We start from the raw sequence: 20,290 nt of genomic DNA, 5'->3' as shown, positions 1-20,290 counted from the left end.
CATTCTAGAACAGGGAGGGTAACCCACTGGCCCATGGGGATGTGAGCTCTCTCCATGGGCCCCACCACCTCTGTTTCCCAAGCCTGGGGAGAAGCCTGTGTGCAGCAAAACCAGCTGTGCTGGGTAGATCATCCAGCCGGTACTTTGACTGGCTCAGCTTCACTTGCCCGAAGCTGAGCTGTTTTTAGTCTTTGCCTGTTTTTAGTCGTTGTCAACCATCCAGAGAGTATTGGCTATTGGGCAGTGCAGAAATGTAATAAAGGAAATGAAATGCCATGCCCGCACCCCATGGGAGAAAGCGCGGGGCCGGCAAAGCAGTTCTACCTGATGTGCCGAGTGGATGGTTTTTGCTTTGGCCAGCCTTCTCCAACTGGTGGCCTCCAAGGAGGTTGGACTAAAACTCCCATCATCCCCAGCAGCATGGCCATCTGGTGGACACCAGGCTGGGAAAGGCCATCTTGCCCTACCCAACTCTCTCCTGCACCCATCGCTCCCTGGTTGGGACCCATGAGACATTAGTTCTGAATGAGCTCATAGAGGCATTTCGACACTCACGTCCCAGGATCCTTCACAATCCACCAATTATTCACGTCCTTGAAAGGGTAGCAGGTCACCTGTTGCTGATGGGAGCTTCCGCGGCCGTTTTCATACCTACGATTAAGGAAGAGGAGAGAACTGGAGGGAAGGATGCACTATACGTGACCCAGGCTATAAGGAACTGATGCAGGACTTGGATACTAGGAGCGTATCTCACTAGATGGCCAGGATGGGGAAAACATCCTTGCAGAATAAAAGGCCTCCCTCCCTCCCTCCCTCCCTCCCTCACTCTCACACACACACACACACACACACACTTCCAACTGGTGCATATATATCACTTTTCAGGTATAAGCAGCCTTTCAAAGTGCTTTACAGAAAGAGTAAAACAAAATATCCATAAAAAAAAATACTGCCAGGGCCAAGATCTTGTACCTGGGGTGGGGAACTGCCCTAGCCACCATAGTCAATGGTGAGGGATGATTAGAGCTATGAAGACCTGGAAAAAAGTATATAATAAAAACAACAGGCAGAGTACAACGTAACAATTAAGGAGAATAAAGGAAACATACTAAAAAGGATAAAGACAAACAAAACGAAATTTCAGCTAAAACATCTGGGCAAGTATGAAGGGCCCTAGCGAGGCACTGAAAAGTTCGTAGCCTCAGCACCCGTTCAGTCTCTTTGGGGAGGGCTTTCCAGAGTCAGGACACCAATGTGCGAAAGCAGCAGTTTGGAAACCCATTTTGGAAACTCGTCAGATTTCTCCCAGGGCCATTTTGGAAACTCATCAGATTTCATGAAGCAAAATCTCGGGAAGATTTTACCCTAAATAATACAGCAGGTATGGGATGCCAAAGTCAGTTATGGGACGGCATGCAGGAGGCTCGCTTTGTCACCCTTGCACAAAACAAAGCAGCAACCCCGTTACCTGATGGGATAAGTGTTTTTGTGGGAATGCAGCCAGCAAGGTATGGGTTTGCCCAAGATGTTCCGCAAAGTTATCTGGGAGCCGTACGCCACCTCCAGAGGTTGGCCTTGAGTGATCCGAGCAAGCCCGCCCTAGAAAGAGCCACAGAACAGAAAGCCAAAAGGTGGAGAACACAAGGAAAGGCCAGCTTTAACATTTTCTTACTTGTTCTCAACTGAACACCAGAATCAAAATTGCCTCAAAGATGAGGTGTACCTTTAACTTATAGCCATGAGGTGAGATTTTAATCCGAGCCTTCCTGGCTCGTAGCACACACCTTTAACCACCCCACGAGTTCTCCCTTTTGCTAAACAGAAAATTGTGCATGAGATCAAGCATAAAACATTGGCGTAAGCTGGACAGTTTGTGCAGCCCAACAGCTTGCCCCAACCTGGTCCCCTCCAGATGTATTGGGCTACAACTTCCAGCATCCCCCAGCCGATTTCCAAGCCATGCCACTTTGGCATTATTCACTTGCAAGTCCATTATGGCTCATTTCTGCATTAAGGTGCACTTCTTTAAATCCACACATGTACAAATCTATGTAAATTTCTTTTTTTTCAAAATACATATTTCTAAACCTTTTATCTCTCAAAGCGCACATTTTCAAATGTATTTTGGTAGGGCTTTTTTCACCCAAGTCCTGCTTTGGAACATAAAAGCCAGCATAAGTTCCAGTCTAGACATTAATCTTGGACATGCAGATCAGAGGAACATAGGAAGCCGCCTTATACTGAGTCATTCTAAAAGGTTGAAATGCCTCTCCTAAGTCTCAGTTACTGGCAGCGAGAGCTTTAAGCTAACCTATGCTGGAATTTAGGCTCCACCCCTTTGGCCCCACCCACCATTGGAATGCGCCCCCCAAGAACTCATCGAAAATTGAATGCGGCCCTTGGGCAGAAAGAGGTTCCCCCCACAGATGTAAAACCTGCGTTCTATCACTGAGCTAGATACTATACGGAAACAACAGAATGGGAACCAGAAAACTGCAGGACGGGAGTCCTGTTATTCTGAATTCAGAATAACAGGGTTCTCAGGGAGTTGGTGTAACAGGCAATGTCAACAGAAACTTGTGAACAAGATTTTTACATAGCTGAATCCTAGGCTGTTCTGATGAAAGGTTCCCTCTTTCCAAAACAGCCCGTGAGTCTTCCTTTCCTCACCTCCAAGCTTGCTTGGAAAGCGCTGCTCATGATCTGGTCATGTGGGCCAGAGCGATACAGCAAAGCCAAGTGGATGTAGAAGAATGACAGGTATGTGACTACTGGGATAACCACAAGGGCTAGCCCTCTGGCTAGCAAATGACACAGCAGAGGAACCTAACATGAAAGAGACAAAAAGGTTACTTTTTGCACCCAAAGCCAAGGACAGATTTGCCTCCCAATGGCTCTAAAACAGGGCCGAGCGGCTTGTGGCCTTCCAGATGTTTTGGCTTACAACTCCCATCATGCCTCACCATTGGCTTTGCTGGCTAGGGCTGATGGGAGTTGTAGGCTAGGAGGATCACAAGTTGCCCACCCCAATCTAAAAACGTTAATGAAAGTAAACGTTCAAGGTTCCTGTGTGTATTCCATATACACGTTATGTGGCTCTCTTATGTATAGTATGCATAGTCTACAGTTCTTTCAGGATTCAGCCCCTGCTTTCCCGCCCCATATTGTTGGTCTCAAGTACTCTGGGAGGAGCGGACATGTTTTTCTGCCTCTGTGTTCCAAACCCAAATACATGCCAGGGTTACAAGCATTCTGCTACTTACACTGGCCAAGGTCTGATCGCCAATCATTTGCCATGAGTGGACTCCCGCAATGGCTAACAGTAGGACATAAGTGAAGAGGCCCATGTATTTCACCCTGTGGATGAAGCATGAAATAAGAAAAGAACCCACCTGGACCTGGGCTGTGAAACAGCTTTGTAGGAAACAGGAACTGGCTGCATTCTCATGTAACATTAAACATGGTTTAGCATTAGGTGGTCGAGGGGCAGCACCTCGGGCTCACATGCCACCCCTCCTCCTCTGACGCACCAGCAAGGGGGAGTTTGGGAGCTTCCATTTCTGTTTTAGACTAACTGCAGCTTGCCATGTTGTCTAAACCCAGACAAACTGTGGTTAGCCTTAAGTATAGTTAGTGGAAACAAGCTGACTGCAAACCATAGTTCATTAAAAGCTGGCTTGTTTTCACCAAGCATACTTAAGATTAGCCACAGTTTAGGGTTTGGATGCAACGCTAAATTGTGGTTGATTTAAAATCAGAGTGGAAGTTTCTGACTTCCTCATGGCTTTGCCAGAGGAGGAGAGGGAAAGGGGTGCTCATGTGAGCTCAAGGTTTGCTGCGGCTCATCCTCATAACACCAAACCGTGATTTATCGTGATGTGTGAACTGGGCCATTGTTTGCCTTCCAGATGAGCTGTAAAGCTCTGTGTTTCAGTCAAGCTTCTGCCATTTCTCCCTAGCAGGATCTTTCCCCCACCATTTTCGATGGCTGTTATATTTTTTAGCTATTTTATTCTGGTTCCGTTGCTTTCATAGGACTGTTGATGTCCTCCCTCCCAGTGTTGTGAGCTGCTTCAAACTCATGTTGGGAAAGTGGCACATAAATGTCTAAAATAAACAAATGGTAGTGGAAGTCAAGGGTTTTCATGAGCCAGGGAAATAAGATCAAGATATTGAACCCTAAAGCAATTCTGGGTACAGTGAAGAGAGAGATAGAGAGGGAGCAAAAAGGGAGTGCTTACCCAACTGCAGAGGAGCAGGAAAATCCTGTTAGCAAGAGCCAGAACCACCATCTTGCAGAAAAGGAGCTTGAACAAGACAATGATAAAAGAGAAATAATCTATAAACAGGTTACAGGCAAGCGGTTAAACCCATCATTCGTTCACTTGATTTTCTCTGAAGAAGACTTCAGTGAAATACAAAAGTGTATGATTGCTGTGGAACTTCAGTTACCCTGCGATTGTGCCAGTTTTCTGGGTCCCTGCTAGTCTAGTTTGCACCCTGGGTATGTGGGTCTGCTTGTGCAGTAAAAATCCATCCATCATTATATGCGCAGCTAGCAATCTCAGTTCTACAAGTGCTGGTCCTTAGCAGCAGGCTTGTGGTTTGCAGAAGTACCAAAAAGAAGAGTTAGAAAAAAATAACCTAAGGGGGAAGGGACCCCAAACTGCTCAATGAGGGCTGAGCGTGCTCAGAGGGGACAGAATGCTGACTGACTGTTTAGGGGCGTGGGGGAGAAAGGGAAATCAGGAAGGGAAGGAAATGGAGTGGAATATCCAGAACAGGAACATTCCATATACTGAAACTTTTCCTTGCAGGTTCCAGCTGGCTGTTAAAGAGCAGGATATACCATTTAAAAAAAGAAATAGAGGTAGAAATAAATCAGTAAGTCCTAAGAAGGGGGCTGGCTAGAAATCCAACTGAACACATACAGTTAATTTAAATACCAGTTCAGTTTCTCAGCCACTGGCTAGATGCTGCACTAGACTTTCTCAGCATGGCAAAACAGCCACAGAGATAATTTAGTTATTTATACTGCGCTGAGCACAATGCGGTTCCCCTCAATCTCCCCTTCCCCCCAGAAGCACCTACTTTATGCCTCGTTGTCAAATGACTTCGCCAAAGGAATGTTTTACCTTTGTTTCTGTAAGTTGTAGAACTTCAGGTAGGACAAAACAGCCAAGAGGATGAAAAAGATTAAGATCGACTCCAATAGCATCAGTCTAGACTGAGTGATCAGGGAGTTCTCTGTCAGGGAATGAGGGGAAAGAGAACCATTTTGAAAACAATCCATGTTGACCCAAGCAGCGAAAATAAGTCAAAGCAGGTTTCTAAATCCGAGAAAGGAAGCATTCCAACTTCCAGCGGCCCTATAGTCCAGACAGGGACAAGACAATCTCCATGACTGCGTCCCAGTTATGGGACATATGCCTCAAATATGTTTGCATGGTGACCATTTTAGGCACCAGGAAAAGGATGGTTACCTGCTTAAAGGTGCTTCCAGGCAAGGCTTTTATCATGCAATTGCTAGTGTAGCGGTACATTTATTTATTTATTTTAATTTTTTTATTACATGTATATCCCACCTTTTTCCCTCTTTAAGGAGCCCAAGGCGGCGTACATAACCCTCCTCCTCCTCTCCATTTTGTCCTCACAACAACAACCCTGTGAGGTAGGTTGGGCTGAGAGTCTGTGACTGGCCCAAAGTCACCCAGTGAGCTTCCATGGCTGAGTGGGGACTAGAACCCGGATCTCCCGAATCCCAGTCCAGCACTCTAGCCAGTACACCGCACTGGCTCTCAGACACCACACTGGCTCTCAGTGTCAAACTGCAGGCATTCATCATGACAGTCTATGCGCCCAAGGAGAATCCAAAAATTCAGGCTATGTTGATCCCTTGAGAGCCATTTTTGGGTGGAAAGGCAGGGCACAAAATAAATAAATAAATCACTCCCTATCAACAAGCAGTTCTAGCAGTTTGCATCTCCATCAGGAACAGGTCTTTTGTAAAGCCAATGGATTCTAGATCAAGCCACCCCAAAACACTTTGCAATACAATAGTGACCAACTGGTGCAGGAAAAATGAATTTCCCCCAGCTATTGAGGATTGGCACTAAGCTGAGAAGCAACAGGGAATCCTAATGAGGGTGGCAGGTGACACCAGCGTCTCTGCTAATGAAAAAGTGTCGGAGCTGCGTCCCTGCAAGCCTTTGTTCCGCTACATCACTGTAGCGCCCTGCCTCATTCACCTAATTTTAGCAGGGGAATGGGGGTGTTTCCAGATGATGTTGTTGCCTTCCCTTTGCAACCCTCCCGGCTTTTCCCATGGCAGAATAGCTACTCCATGTCCTTAGATTGGTAACCCAAGGAGCTGCTCATCTGGAAGCACTCCGAGCTGAACAGAATGTAATTGCCATATATTCAAAACAAATGCAAAGCTGTATTTGGAATTTTTTTTTACTAAATGCTTGTAAATATCTTACAACGTGACAACTCAACAGCATACACTTCCCGTACATTGTGCATAGGATTGTGCTGTTAAAAGCTAAATGTTTGGGATTGCAGCAGCCTAAGAAACCCAATGAAGGTGCTGAAAACTGTCAACGTTCTAAACTTAGCATGCCTGAAGAGCTGTAAGCACAAAGTTATGTGCTTCCTAGGGAAAGTCACCTGCAGCAGAGGAAGAGGCTCTGCTAAGAAACCAGGTCCATTTAGTTCCTCCTCTCCTTCAACTGTTTCCATTCAAGTTGGTCATTATAAGAACTCTGTAACATCAAAAACTAGTGCCTCAGGCTGGTTCTTTTCCTCTTCCCTCCCCATCCCTTTTTCCTTTTGTGTCATGTCTTTTAGACTGTAAGCCTGCGGACAGGGACCATCTTGTTTGTTATCGGCCTTATAAAAGATCCATTCTTTTTTCTTTCTTTTATTGTTCACCGCTTGGGAATCTTCCTAGATATAGAGTCTTATACAAATCTTGTAAATTTATATATGACTCTAGGAGCCTTTTCAGTTGAAGAATGGAGTCAAAATGCTTTAAATAAATACATTAAAAATATATATATAGTAGTGGAAAATTTTCCACCCCATATCGCTGACATTAGGTAGGGGAAATCTTTGAACAGGCCAACTGAGAGCCTTGGCCCCAAAGCTACTAGCTGCTGACCAGACAGCACATGTACAAACTAATGAATCTTAGAAAGAATTCAACAAGAGAATGGGGATTGTTCAATCTATATCAGGGCTGGGAAATTTGTTGTTGTTTTGGCCTACAACTCCCATCAGCCCTAGCTGATATAGCCAATCCAGAAGGCCACAAATTGCCCACCGCTGTTCTATACGGGGGGCTGAAGGGGTCGATTCCTTACCCAGCAGAAGCAGCAAGGCAGCTCCAAGTGCAACAAGGTGCGAGAAATGTAGCTCCACCAATATTTGGTAAGCCAGGGGGATGCACAGGGCACCAGCTGTCGCTGGCAGCAGCCGCAGGGCCCAAACTGGCACATTGGAGCTATATTCTGAAACAGGAGCACAATATAAGCCAGAGTCAGAAATCACTGGGCACTGTCGCATGGTCACTTAGGTATCTATTGAAAACAAAATACTGCAGTTGATACAGATTATCAGAGGGAAAGGAAGCAGCAGCCAAGCGCCCTCCATCATGCCTGAATACAGCTCCAGCTAAGAGCCCCGCTCCCTTCTGCTACCTGTTGCCACTGCCGAGGACTTCAGAGGAAGAGGAAGCAGCAGCCCGTCCACTGTACCTGGATTTGCTTTTTCCTCCTCCCTCCCAACGCTTTTCCCTTTTGTGCTGTGTCTTTTAGACTGTAAACCTGTGGTCAGGGACGACCTTATTTTTATAAGCTGCTCTGGGAGTCTTTTTTTTTTTTGGCTTAAGGGTAGGATATAATTGCTATCTATTAATCAATCAATAAAAGTTTAGAGACACTTTAATAATGAAAGCAATAGTTCTAGGCTGCTAAGGATCAAGTAAATCATCTTTTGGGCATGGGATGTTGTTACCCTACAATGAAGGGTTACTGCATTGTAGTGGCTACGTCTTAGCAGCGAAGAGATAAAATCTGTGAACTAGAAAGACTCCAGCTTAAATCTTGCCTCCGCCTTGAACTCCTTCAACACCTTGAAGCAAGTCACCAGCTAGGTTCACACAACATGGTAACCCACCACGGGCAGCCAGCCATGTTTGGTTGTCGCATCGGGCAAACCCAGAGCAGTTTCTGCAAGGTGGCTTATTTTTTGCGAACAAGCCACCCTGAAAACCCATGACTTGTTTTAGGGTTCTTGATACCCATGGTGAGTTGTGTTGTTATCCGGACCTGGGAGAACAATTTTGTCGTGGGTTACCAAGATTGGCCAGAGAGCCGCTTGACAAGAGTGGCAAAACCCCCTGCCGTTCTTCATTATCTCGCCCATGCCGCCTGCCCACCTCACCAATGACTGCCCCCCCCCCACTGATGCCCAAACAGCAGTTTAGAGGGAATGTCACTTCCTCACCAGCTTTTTTTTTTTTAATGAAACTGACAAGGCAAGATTACATATAGACTAATTTGCACAGAGTTTAAAAGGACCAGGGGAAAAATAATACTAAGGAACAGGAGGAACCTATTTGCATACTTGAAACACACTGAAAAAGGGGGGAAAGCAAAAGAAGTAAGTGCACCAAAGGGGGGGGGATATCTCCCACTTAGCAATGAAATCCGCCCACTACTAAGTGATGAACTGACAATTGCCAGTGTCCTCCTCCCATTCAACACTTCCAAGTGTCCAGCAAGTCCAGAAAGTGGAGATATTGGCTCCCCCCTCCTTTCGCAGCTCCTTTTTGGAGAAGTTACCTGCGCCAATCCTGTTCCACAAAAAGTTGCCATCAAATCCACCTAAGTAACCTAAAATGAATGGGAGGAGAGAGAGAGAGAGAGGAAATCAGATATGACGAATTATGCTGCGATCCTAAACATATTTACTAGAGAGTAAAGTCTATTGGACACACTGGGACTTACTTGGAGTAGCTAGTTTATGGCTGGGGGGAGGGGTCATTCCCCAAATTCCCCTTCCATTTGTCTAGCCGAGGCTTTTAGATTGTGGGCTTTCAGGACAGGGAAGGAACTCATCAACTTTTAAGCCTGGGACACCATTACCGGCACCAAGCATTCGGAACAGGTTTTTCATGACAAACTGAAAGGAATAAAGTTCAGTGAGATTCTTCCTTACCTCCAAATGCCAGAAGCATGTGACCAAACGGCGGGCCGCTGTCATCCACAAAAAAGATCCGCTTCATATACAGAGAGAGGAACTGGCCGTAGTAAACCTCATCAAAACTAAAACGCCACAGAAGCAAAAGAAGCACACCAGCATCTCATTAAGTGCTTAAGGAACTGGGCCATCGGTGTAACTGAAAGGGGCTTTTGTTTGTTTATGGCAATCTCAGCAAAGGAAGGTAAGGGCAGGCCAAGCGTCAGGGGTTGGCATGGTCAGGCACCTGCTGAGGGCCCACACCCCAGCAGTGGCCCGCTGACCAGAGCCCCCTGGAGCTGCTCCTCCTCTTCCCCATGGCACCCTGCTTGTTCACCTGCCTCTCACTCTGGCCCAGACAACAAGGGTGGTGAGATGGAGGAGCAGCAGATGCCACGGCCTGCTTGCTCCCTGAGCAGGTTCATATGACACAAGGGGGGTTAATAAGCCACGGCGTGCCACCTGATTTACCTAATTACCTTCACCGCGTGCGGGTTGTTGTGATGGACAGATCTGGCAAGAGTCGGTGGATGCAGTGGTTAACAAACCACCCAGAACCCATGGCCTGTTCTAGTGGGCACTGGGAGGTCTGTAACCACTCCAGCCACCCACCCTCACCAGGTCTGGACGTCGCAACAAGCTTCACCCAGCGAGGATAATTAGATAAATTAGGTGACATGTAAGGGAGTGGTTAACAGTCACCGTGGCTGATTAACAAGCCTTGTGTCATGCGAATTGGGCCACTGCCAGTCAAGCAAGCAAGTGGTAGTAATGATGAGAAAGAAGAGGAGAAGCCATAGCAGCTGGAGACAACGACAGGGAGAAGGTAGAGTCACTGAAGCAGGGGGTGCGTTGAAGGTTTCTTGCCCAAGGCCCCCCAAAAATCTGAAGCTGGAACTGGGTAAGAATCAAACCGGGCAGCAAAGTTACATTCCATTCTAACCAGCCAGTCTGCAAATTACAAGGAGGAACAAAATCTAGAAGTTGAAAAAGCAGGACAGCTCACCTTCAGCAGCCAATTTGGGGTGTCATTAAAGCATAACAAATTGCCTATTGTTTAAACTTATCTTTATTTTATTTGTGAAAGTATTTCTGGCCTACCTTTCAGTCCAAAAGCCTCCAAGGTGGCCGACAAAATTATAAAAGCAATCCTCTAAGAATAGTTTTCAAACGACAGCCCAAAACCCACCATGAACACCAAACCAAAAACACCCCGTCTGTAAAAAACAGGAATCGAAGAGACGTACTACAGTGGGTGACCGTGGGGATGGAAATGCCACAGAGGCCACCCACCTGGGATGGGTGACATCAGACACACACGGTTCAGAAAGGAAGGGCAAACAGAACTTAGTAGGAAGAAAAAAGAACTGTAATGCAGTTAAAGAGATATTTACATCGAAACAATTTACTCACACTACAGCTCGGGGGTAGGAGAGGGCCCACAGCCGGCTTATTAATCCTACCACAGCCAAAACCACCAGGTTCAGGTTGACGTCCACAGAAAGGAGAACTGGATGCTTCAGGAAACCCAGCATCACGCCTAGTAATTTTATCAAGTCCAAAAGGGAAGAGAAAGGGTGTTGTTACCATTCAGAGAACAATACTTTGTGTTTTTGGAGCAGACTTCCAATGGTCAAACAACAGATGTCGTCTCGAGTTTCAGTGGAGTAGCTGCGTTAGCCTGTTGCAGCAGAAACAGACTCCTGGAAGACCAGTAGGTCTGTTGTAGAATAAACCCTTGTGGACTAGAGCCCATTTCATGCACCTGAAGAAATGCACTCGAGTCTGAAGGAACTTCTGTCACGCACAAGGAAACCTGCTAGTCTTTATGGCACGGGTGAAGAACCCCAGGCCCAGGGTCCCAATCTCACCCTTTTAGGGTCCCATTCTGGCCCTCTGTGGGTCCCCAGATGGCCATGCCCCCCCCCCCAAACCTCCAATCGTTTATTGGTTTTCTGGCTTTTGTGCAGTTTTTTTCCCCCATCCTAAAAGGTTGAAATGCCTCTCCTAAGGCTTTGTTACTGGCAGTACCAGTTTTATGCTAAAACATGCTGGTATTTTTGCCTTCAGCCCCACATACCACTGGAACGTGGCCCCCAAGAACTTTGCTGAAATGGAATTCTGCTCTCTAAACTAAAAGAGGTTCAACACTGCTGTCCTAGAGAATACCCCCTGCCCCAAGCCCTCTATCTTAGGTCCGACAAGAGGACAAACTGTATAAAATAAGGGTGGGGTTTTTTTTCTGAAATAGCATTGGAGACACTTACACCCCCACCCCAAAGGTTTCTTTTTAGGATATGAAAGAGCATGAGTTATCCACCTTCAAGAAGCCCACCCCCTATGCTTCTTCATAAGCCAGTTCTGACAGTGCTTCCTGACTGAAGCAGTGACTCAGCCAGACACACAACGGGCACCCTTCTCTGAGGTTGGGGTCCAATTCTGCTGCATTGGTGAGTATAACCGAATGACCCGATTACATCCGCATGCTGCGAAACCACAGAATTATCTGCCCTCTTTCCACAGGAAAGACAACAGCCAGAGCAATGAATCATGCAGAGATGCAACACCCAGCCTCCTCTGCGAATCAGTGTTTTCAACTCATCCTTTTAATTCACTAATGCCACAACCCTATGCACACTTGCATAGGAGGTGAATTCAATGGGGCTTGCTTACTTCTGAGGAGACATGCATAGGATTGTGCTGCAAGCCTTTTGATTAAATAATGACTTACAGCAGACAGTTTTGAAACGAGGCAATACTGAGCTACGTGGAATAAATGTTTTGACGCAGGAGCTTCGTGTGTTCTTACATATTTCTGACATCTTCCCTCTCTCCTACAGTTCTACCCCTAGGTCAGCCTTCCCCAAACTGGTGCCCTCCAGATGTGCTTGGCTGCAACTTCATAATCCCCTGGCCAATAGCTGGGGATAATGAGAGTTGTGGTTCAACATATCTGGCGGTCACCAGATTGGGGGAGGCTGACCCTAACCCCCATGGTCCATCCCTCATTTCTGCACCCTCACATAAGATGAACCCTGCTAGATTAGACCTAGAGTGGGGCTGGAGCTGCAGAAGAAGACAGGGACTCCTGCACCTTTAATAGTTATGTAGAAGAGGGAATTTCAGTAGGTATTCCTTATATGACAAGCTCCGACTAAAGGTGCAGGAACCCCTGTTTGTTGTTGTTGTTTATTCGGTCAGTCGCTTCCAACTCTTTGTGACTTCATGGACCAGCCCACGCCAGAGCTTCCTGTCGGCTGTCGCAACCCCCAGCTCCCCCAAGGTCGAGTCCGTCACCTCCAGAATATCATCCATCCACCTTGACCTTGGTCGGCCCCTCTTCCTTTGGCCTTCCACTTTCCCTAGCATCAGCATCTTCTCCAGGGTATCCTGTCTTTAGAACATCGGATTCGTTGTTCACCACCAGCAAAGCCGTCCTTTCGGCTTTGAGCTAGCTGCGTCATCACATCTGGGGCTAGTTGAACTTATCCTCTGTTCCTCCCCAGTAGCATTTTGACCATCTTCCGACCTGGGAGTCCCATCTTCCGATGGTATACCGACATATCTCTGGTTGTACTGATCCATTTAGTTTTCATGGCAAGAATACTGGGGTGGGTTGCCGCAGGAACCCCTGTACCCTTCTGCATCTCTGGCCACCCTAAGCAGACCAATTATCATAAGAACGTAAGAAGAGCTATGCTGGATCAGACCAAGGCTCCATCTGTTCTAGCATTCTGTTCACACAGTGGCCGGCCAGCTACCCATGGGAAAGCCACAAGCAGGACAGGAGTGCAACAGCAGCCGCTCACCCATGTTCCCCAGCAACTGGTGTGCATAAGCCTACTGTCTCTGATACTGGAGGTAGCACAGAGCCATCAGGACTAGTAGCCAGTGATAGCCTTCTCCTCCAGAAATTTGTCTACCCCCCTTTTAAAGCCATCCAAATTGGTGGCCGTCGCTACACCTTGTAGAAGTGAGTATTTTAACTCTTGTTCAGTCGTTAAGTCATGCCCCACTCTTCGTGACCCCACGGACCATAGCACGCCAGGCCTTCCTGTCCTCCGCTCTCTCCCGGACTGTGCTCAAGTTCATGTTCATTGCATCGGTGATGCTATCTAGCCATCTCGTCCTCTGCCGTCCCCTTCTATTTTAACTCTGCGCTGCGTGAAGTCCTTCCTTTGTTCTGTCCTGAATCTCCCACCATTCAGCTTCATGGGATGGCCCCCGGTGGGCTCTGTAATCATAAGAGAGGGAGAAAACGTCTCCCAACCCGCAACCCGCTTTCTCCACACCATGCATAATTTTGTACACCTCTGTCAATGGTGAAGGATGATAGGAGTTGCAGTCCAAAAGCATCTGGCGTTGTCCACCCTCGGGCTATAATCATGATAATAATCATGTCCAGCATCCTGTCTCCAGCAGGGGACAGCCCCACAAGCAGGGAGCAAAAGCAAAGGCACCCCCACCCCACCCCATTATTGGTCCCCACAGCACCTGGCACTCAAAGGAAGCCTGCTTGTGGCCAAGGAGGTTCCATTTAGCGCTCCTTGCTAATCACTAATGACGCTCCATCCCCCTTCCTGAGATGGCCTCATTCAGCTCCCTCCTACGCTCCCACCCAAAAGTCAGCCTCCCTTTTCCCTTCGCTCACGACACCCCTCCCTTCTGGGCCTCCCTTATTTTATCCCACCCTTATTGTTCCTGGCCAGCCCTGGGTTCAAATGGCGCGCCTGAGAGAAAGCCCATTAGATAAAGACCCCCCCCGAGCGACTTTAACCTCCGCCCAACTGTTTCCTCCACAGACAACGTGCCCCCTCCCCCGGGAGAATTTAAATTTCACCCGCCCAGCACGCTTCCTTCCTTCCTTCCTTCCTTCCTTCCTTCCTTCCTTCCTTCCTTCCTTCTTTCTTTCTTTCTTTCTTTCTCTCTCTCTCTCGCTTCCACCCCCTTCCTTCCTTGCATGCGACCGTCCTCCTGCCTCTATAAACACGGTGGAGATGGGCCGTACCACTTTCGACAAGGGGAGGAGGGGCGCGGTCACGCGACCCAGCTCACCGGTTCTTCGGAGCGCCGCGTCGAACCACGGTGCCAGGCAGGACGTGACGTCGATGGGCGGGCCGGGAGCGAACCGAGGCCTTCGGGGTTACCATAGTAACGAAGCACCCACACACGGCCTGCGGTCACGTTTAGGGCAAAACCCTATATGCCTGCTTAGGCAGGGGGAAAAAAACGTCCTACAACTCCCAGCATGCTCCAGCCAGCCAGAGCTGGGCGGGCCGGGAGCGAACCGAGGCCTTCGAGGTTACCATAGTAACAAAGCACCAACACATGGCCTGTAGTCACGTTTAGGGCGCAATCCTATGCCCGTTGAGGCAGAAAAAAATGTCCTACAACTCCCAGCATGCTCCAGCCAGCCACAGCTGGCTGGAGCATGCTGGGAGTTGTAGGACATTTTTTTCTGCCTCAACGGGCATAGGATTGCGCCTTTAGACAGGCCTCTTTGCCCCCCATCTTTACCCATGTGGTGTTTTGGAAGGATTGCCAACCCCAAGCAGGGCTCCTTCGCCTTCAACAGGCAGAACTTCACCAGGTGCAGCTTTCACCATTATGGGGGGAAAGAAAGGAATGCTATAGCCACTGATTATTTATTTATTTACTTACTTATTATTAAATTTATTAATCGCCCATCTGGCTGGTCACCCAGCCACTCTGGGCGATGTACAACATACAATAAAACAGTTTAAAACAATAACATTCTACAATAAAAACATTTTCTAAAATACCCTAACCCACCCACCCCAAACGCCTGCCTGAACAACCCCGTTTTTAATGCACGACGGAAGCTCATTAAAGAGGGGGCATGGCGGAGTTCCCTAGGGAGGGAGTTCCACAGAGTGGGGGCCACCACAGAGAAGGCCCTCTCCCTCGTCCCCACCAGTCTAGCTGTCCTGGCTGATTAAAAGACTGACTCGCCTCGCTTTTATTTTGGGTCTGTTTTCTGTGATTACTGTATTTATTGTGTGTGTGTGGGGGGGGTGTTTATATCCCACCTTTCCTCCAAGGAGCTCACGGCAACTTATACTGTTCTCCCTCCAATTCATTGTTAGGGTGGCCACTTAATGAATGGCCAAAAAAAGAGGGAACGCATGACAAAACCCACAGAGGAGGAGAACGATTTGTATACGATTTGCATGGGCCAATTTATATGTATAGATGCAAACTTAGAAATAATCATAATTCAAATGGAAATACAGTGCATCTCACAGCACGGCCGGCTGTGACCTGTGTGACTGCTGTCCAGGTGCTATCCCATGGGCAACTTCAAGGCCCAGTTCTTCCTTCAGATCATGGGCCGGTAACCTTTTTGGGCACATTTGGCCATCTGGGAAATTGTCCCGGGCACTACCACAAAATGGCTGCCATACGAGGTGCGGACATGTAGCCTGCCCAAAGGACTGAGTACAAGGCAGAGGTGGGTCCGAGCCCCAACATGCTAAACAAATCCTTTGAACCCACCATTTTCGGCGCCAACGGAAAGCTATTTAGGGTGCTATCCTATGCGTGTTTAGACAGAAAGGACCAGTTTTTTGTAGGTGCTTTTTTTTCCCTGTCTAAACATACGTTGGATTGCACCCTTATTAATTTAAACCAAGTGGGAGGAGGTTGGGCACCTTGGCAGGCAGGAAGGACAGTGTCCTGGGGCACACGGTTGCCCAGGGGCACCACGTTGCCTACCGCTGCTTCAGATGGTCAGCCAGACTTGGCCAGGACAGCCCTTCAAACAGAGGATGCCTTTGGAGTACCATCCTCTGTAAAAGAGGGCAAGTCACCCTATTTGATGCTGGGAAAGACTGAAGGCAAAAGGAGAAGGGGACGGCAGAGGATGAGATAGATGGCTAGATAGCATCACCGATGCAATGAATATGGACTTGAGCACGCTCCGGGAGAGAGCGCAGGACAGGAAGGCCTGGCGTGCTATGGTCCATGGGGTCACGAAGAGTCGGACACGACTGAACAACAAAACACCCTATTTGTTGGTGGTGGTCCTGGAGAGAATTGCGGAACATGGACATTCCAGACACCTCCTAGCATTGCTCCAGAAAGACCCTCACCTGTATAGGTGGGGCCAAGTTCTGTTTCACCCCTAACATAGCCTCCTCCTCCAACACCTCTTTCAGAAACAGGCATTCAGCAGGTGGCTGCCTGCAAAAATCAGTCTAAAGGATGGCTTTTTAGACTGGCTGTGATGCAGTATGTTCCTGTTGTTTAAACAGATGTTTTGCTCATGATGTCATTTTAATTTTATTTGACCATTTTTGTGGGCCCCTTTGAGGACAGACAGAACTATAGGTTTGGGGCGGGAGGGCTGTGTGAGCCCATGGGATAGAGCAGGGTATAAATCAACCAATAGTTTTGAAAAAGAGCAGAACAAAATATTACAAGGTGCTTTTCAGTTTTCCAGCCACGTCAAATCCATCCTCCTCCCAATTTTGTTTCACCTGCCTGCCTCCCAAGATGGGCACACAGAGTCCATATTGGGCTCTTTGGGTTTTTGTTGTTCTTAGTATTTCTGCAAACCTTGGGGGTCCCCCAAGCCTGCTGATACCCCCACCCCCCGGGTTCATGGGTGGTGCTGTTTTGGCTACATAACCAATGGCACTTAACAGCCTGGACATTAGAAACAGAGGGAATGATCAACTCACTAGAAAACTTACAAATGAGCCCCAACCATAAGGTAATAGTGGTGGCAGGCACAGGATGGGGAAAAAGTGGCTGGTTTTACCAGCCCCAAACAACAAAAAGCTCAACACTGGTCTAGCCTTATGGAAAGATGGAGAAGAGACTACCACCACCACCACCACCACCACTCAATCGGGGCTCCAAGGCTTTAATCTGCCTAACAGCAGAAAAATTTAGCCAGTGCAAATTGCCCCCTTCATGCTGTGCAAAGATGTACCTGTTGAATTTCTCCCAGCCATGCCATTGTCAAAGGCTCAGGGTTAGATTCAGCCTAAGCTGGTCAAACTCGGGTCCCGTGGAAATCAGTTCCGACTGAAACCAGTGGTAGTCGTCATGACTCACATCCAGAAGATTAAAATTTGCTCTTGCCTTTATCTTATAATCGATAGCATTTCTATCACTTAAGTGTTTGTACCATTCCATTTCTTTCCAAAGAGCCAATTCTGGACACATTTGAAACCAAAATATCCAACTTCCCTTTTTCTCCCACTTTGAGCACTGCTTTATATACATTTCCTCAGTGATCCTTACAAGAGCCCAAGAGTCTGTTTTGAGTCACTGTTGGAACCCGAATGATGGCTGCCTGCCTCTTGAAAATAAACAGTGGCAGAAAGCAGAGACATCAGTGGCCCTGGAAGTCTCCCAAGAGAGATGGGTTTGTGCCAGATGAGCACCCTTTTCCCACATGGCAATGCACCCAGAGCCAGACACCCGTTTTCTTCTATTTTACAGTGAGGAAAATGTCTCTTCCCCACCCATGTTTACCTCTTTGAATTTTATTTTATTTTTTTACATCAGACCGACCGCTGAGACACCAGCTGCCTTTGGCTCTCCCTCAATTATTACCTAGCAGCAGCTATTCTATCCAGCTGTAGAGCAGAGAGAGGGGAAGACCAGGGCTATTCCATCACCTTCGCTGAGAGCTCAGCTGCCTTTGGCTCTCCCAAGTGGTCACCTAGCTGCCAGCTATTCCATCAACTGGCCGTTATAATAATTGCAACTTTAAGAACTGCTGCTGAATTTCACTTTTCTTTCCACCTCCCTCCTCTCCCCTTTTTCCTTCTGTGTTAAGGGGCCAAGGAAAAATAATCAGCTCCTGAAATCTCAGTCTGTGTGCGTGTCCTTCCATATGGTGGGGAACTCTGGGACGGTGGAAGTCAGGCTGTGTGGATCTTCACATAGAGAGGGAGCATGCCCTTGAATATCAATGTTCATTTTCTTCATGTCCTGCCTGTGGGCTTCCCAGAGGCATCTAACGCTGAGAACGTGTCAATTCTGACAAGCGTAGCCTGCTTTTATTTTTTTATTATTTAAATAAGGAGAATTCTTTCATATGGAAAGAGCTAATACAATCACATATTTGAAAGGAGAAACCATAGGAATGGAAAACAAGAAAAGGGCGAGAGAGAACGCATTGCTTCCACCAGCCTGGCGATTCTATGATCAGACGTCCAAGTCCACGTTAAAAGTTTCCCAGAAAGATTTAAAACATGTTTGTTAACATATTTAGTCATCGTTTGCCCTTTCAAATATCTGGTCTACATGAAAAGACAAACGTGAGGAAAGGCCAAAAAAAATTGTTTTTTTTTACTGTACAGGTTGCAAGGTCAAAAGAAGTACAATATCCTCTTTAAAAAAACAAACAAATGCAATTTATACAAGGCCAGGAGGAAGAAAACTTGCTGCAAGTAATGCCTTGCCATGCCAAAGGGAGTGCCACATTGCAATTCCCACTTAACCTATTAGATGATTACATCTTGTAGAAACCACTGGACAAATTAGGTGGCCCAAAAAAGTCAGCTTGGGAGCCATTTTGTCTCTCCACTTCCGTGGCTTCAAATTATCTATTCATCTGATTTGATGGTTACTTCATTAAGAATATTCTGCTTCCTAACATTACTGTGAGCTTTTTTCCTTCTTTTTTAAGGGTTACATTTTCATACTTTCAAACCAGGCAAAGAAAAATAAAGTGACACTTTGCATAACATCGGAGGCAGAAAATAGAACTCAAACAAGACAAGACAGTACGAAGCGGTCCTTGTCGCAAGTGGGCACGGTTGCCTGCTAAACAAGAAGGCACGTAGCATAACGACAAAGCTGTTCTTTAAAATCTACAAAATGGAAGGAACTAAGAGAGCAGTTTGGAGAACTCCTGGAGGGTTGGGGTGGGGAGGAAATCTGATTTAACACCGTGCCTCGGCAGGTACACAAAGTCGGATGAAATCCAGCACATGGAGTGAACAATTGCACAGCCGCTCTCATCATATGGCAGAGGCAGGAGCGAGTTGCCAAAGATTCAACACAGGGACTGCTTCATTGGTGCCAGTGTCATTTCAGCTTTACTTTTAAAAGCCTATGCAGCAGCCTTTCCTCTGCTCCACGCTCAACCACTAAACCGTGACATTAAGCAGCTAAAAAAAGCGGAAGAGATTTTACCGGGAAAGGAAAATCAGCCCTGAATGCAACGGAGGCAGTTGCTGTCACACTGCAGAATGAAACACTATTTACATGCGACCATAGCCTAAAAGCCTGCAGCTAAACTGGCTGGTTCAAAACCGCAGCATAGCACTTGCCACCGAAGAGTGTCACTCAGCCTACTGTTGGGCTTAGAATATGGCTGCCACTTCCTTCTCCTTCTCCATCAGTCCCGGTAGCAGGAGCCTACAGCTGGGAATCTTGTTTCTGAGCAAACCATCTCCCCCGTGGAAGGGAAGGAATACAGCATTGGTTCTGACAATAAAGATCACATCTTCTCCTTTTTGTGGAAGGAGTTTTTCCAGCTTGTGCAAGCCCGTTGCACCGCTCATGGGAAAAGTGGTGTCGTGCTTCTTAAAACAGTACACCGCTCATGGGAGAAGATAAGCCGGGTTATTTCCTTGCCCGCATATTGTCAGGACCAATCCAGAGTCACAGCAGCTGCACACAGAATTAAGAGGGAATAAAAGTAGCCCCCTCTCCACTTTTACAACACTGATCTCCCATCTCATCCCAAGATGGTTATTATTATCCTCGCAACCCACAGAGACGGCTTTCAACTTTTTAAGATTCCCAACAGGCACTATGAAAGCATGTATTATATCTTCTGCTAAAGCTGAAAAAAAAAACAACCATACATGGCAAAAAAGAAGGACATTGCACCTTTAAAAGCACGGGCCCTAAGAAAAGCTTTCAGTGTTAAAAACAAGTCCTGTGAATGTCAGCTGACAGCCGTGCAAATTAAGAACAAATAAACAAAAAGAGGTAATGAACATTATGGATTATTTCTTGGCCTTTCCTGCACAGAATAAATTGAGACATAATATATAAA

General features: G+C 47.1%; 1 protein-coding gene across 9 annotated transcripts in view; it reads right to left on the bottom strand.

Annotated features, from left to right (window-relative positions):
- Nucleotides 1-14,452, bottom strand: part of POMT1 (protein O-mannosyltransferase 1) — a 28,585-nt gene extending 14,133 nt beyond the window's left edge. For 2 of the 9 annotated variants that reach the window (XR_014785851.1, XM_084820611.1), the window contains exons 1-11: nucleotides 14,252-14,328; nucleotides 10,657-10,783; nucleotides 9,223-9,329; nucleotides 8,847-8,897; nucleotides 7,365-7,511; nucleotides 5,136-5,247; nucleotides 4,242-4,307; nucleotides 3,264-3,357; nucleotides 2,671-2,826; nucleotides 1,469-1,599; nucleotides 556-651 (exon numbers count right to left, since the gene is read on the bottom strand). Coding sequence is in view for 6 of the 9 variants with exons in the window: in XM_084820611.1 (XP_084676737.1) it covers nucleotides 556-651; nucleotides 1,469-1,599; nucleotides 2,671-2,826; nucleotides 3,264-3,357; nucleotides 4,242-4,307; nucleotides 5,136-5,247; nucleotides 7,365-7,511; nucleotides 8,847-8,897; nucleotides 9,223-9,329; nucleotides 10,657-10,778 (1,082 nt within the window). In the remaining 3 variants the exon portion in view is untranslated. The other 7 variants (XM_084820614.1, XR_014785853.1, XR_014785852.1 and 4 more) reach the window with 7 other exon arrangements.
- Between the last annotated feature and the right edge of the window lie 5,838 nt (nucleotides 14,453-20,290).

Source organism: Heloderma suspectum, chromosome 14 (assembly GCF_057233095.1).
Source record: "Heloderma suspectum isolate Gila_16-S chromosome 14, 16-S_ref, whole genome shotgun sequence".
Taxonomy (NCBI): domain Eukaryota; kingdom Metazoa; phylum Chordata; class Lepidosauria; order Squamata; family Helodermatidae; genus Heloderma; species Heloderma suspectum.
The sequence above is the reverse complement of the archived record's forward strand: the minus strand, read 5'-3'. Positions and strand labels throughout refer to the sequence as shown.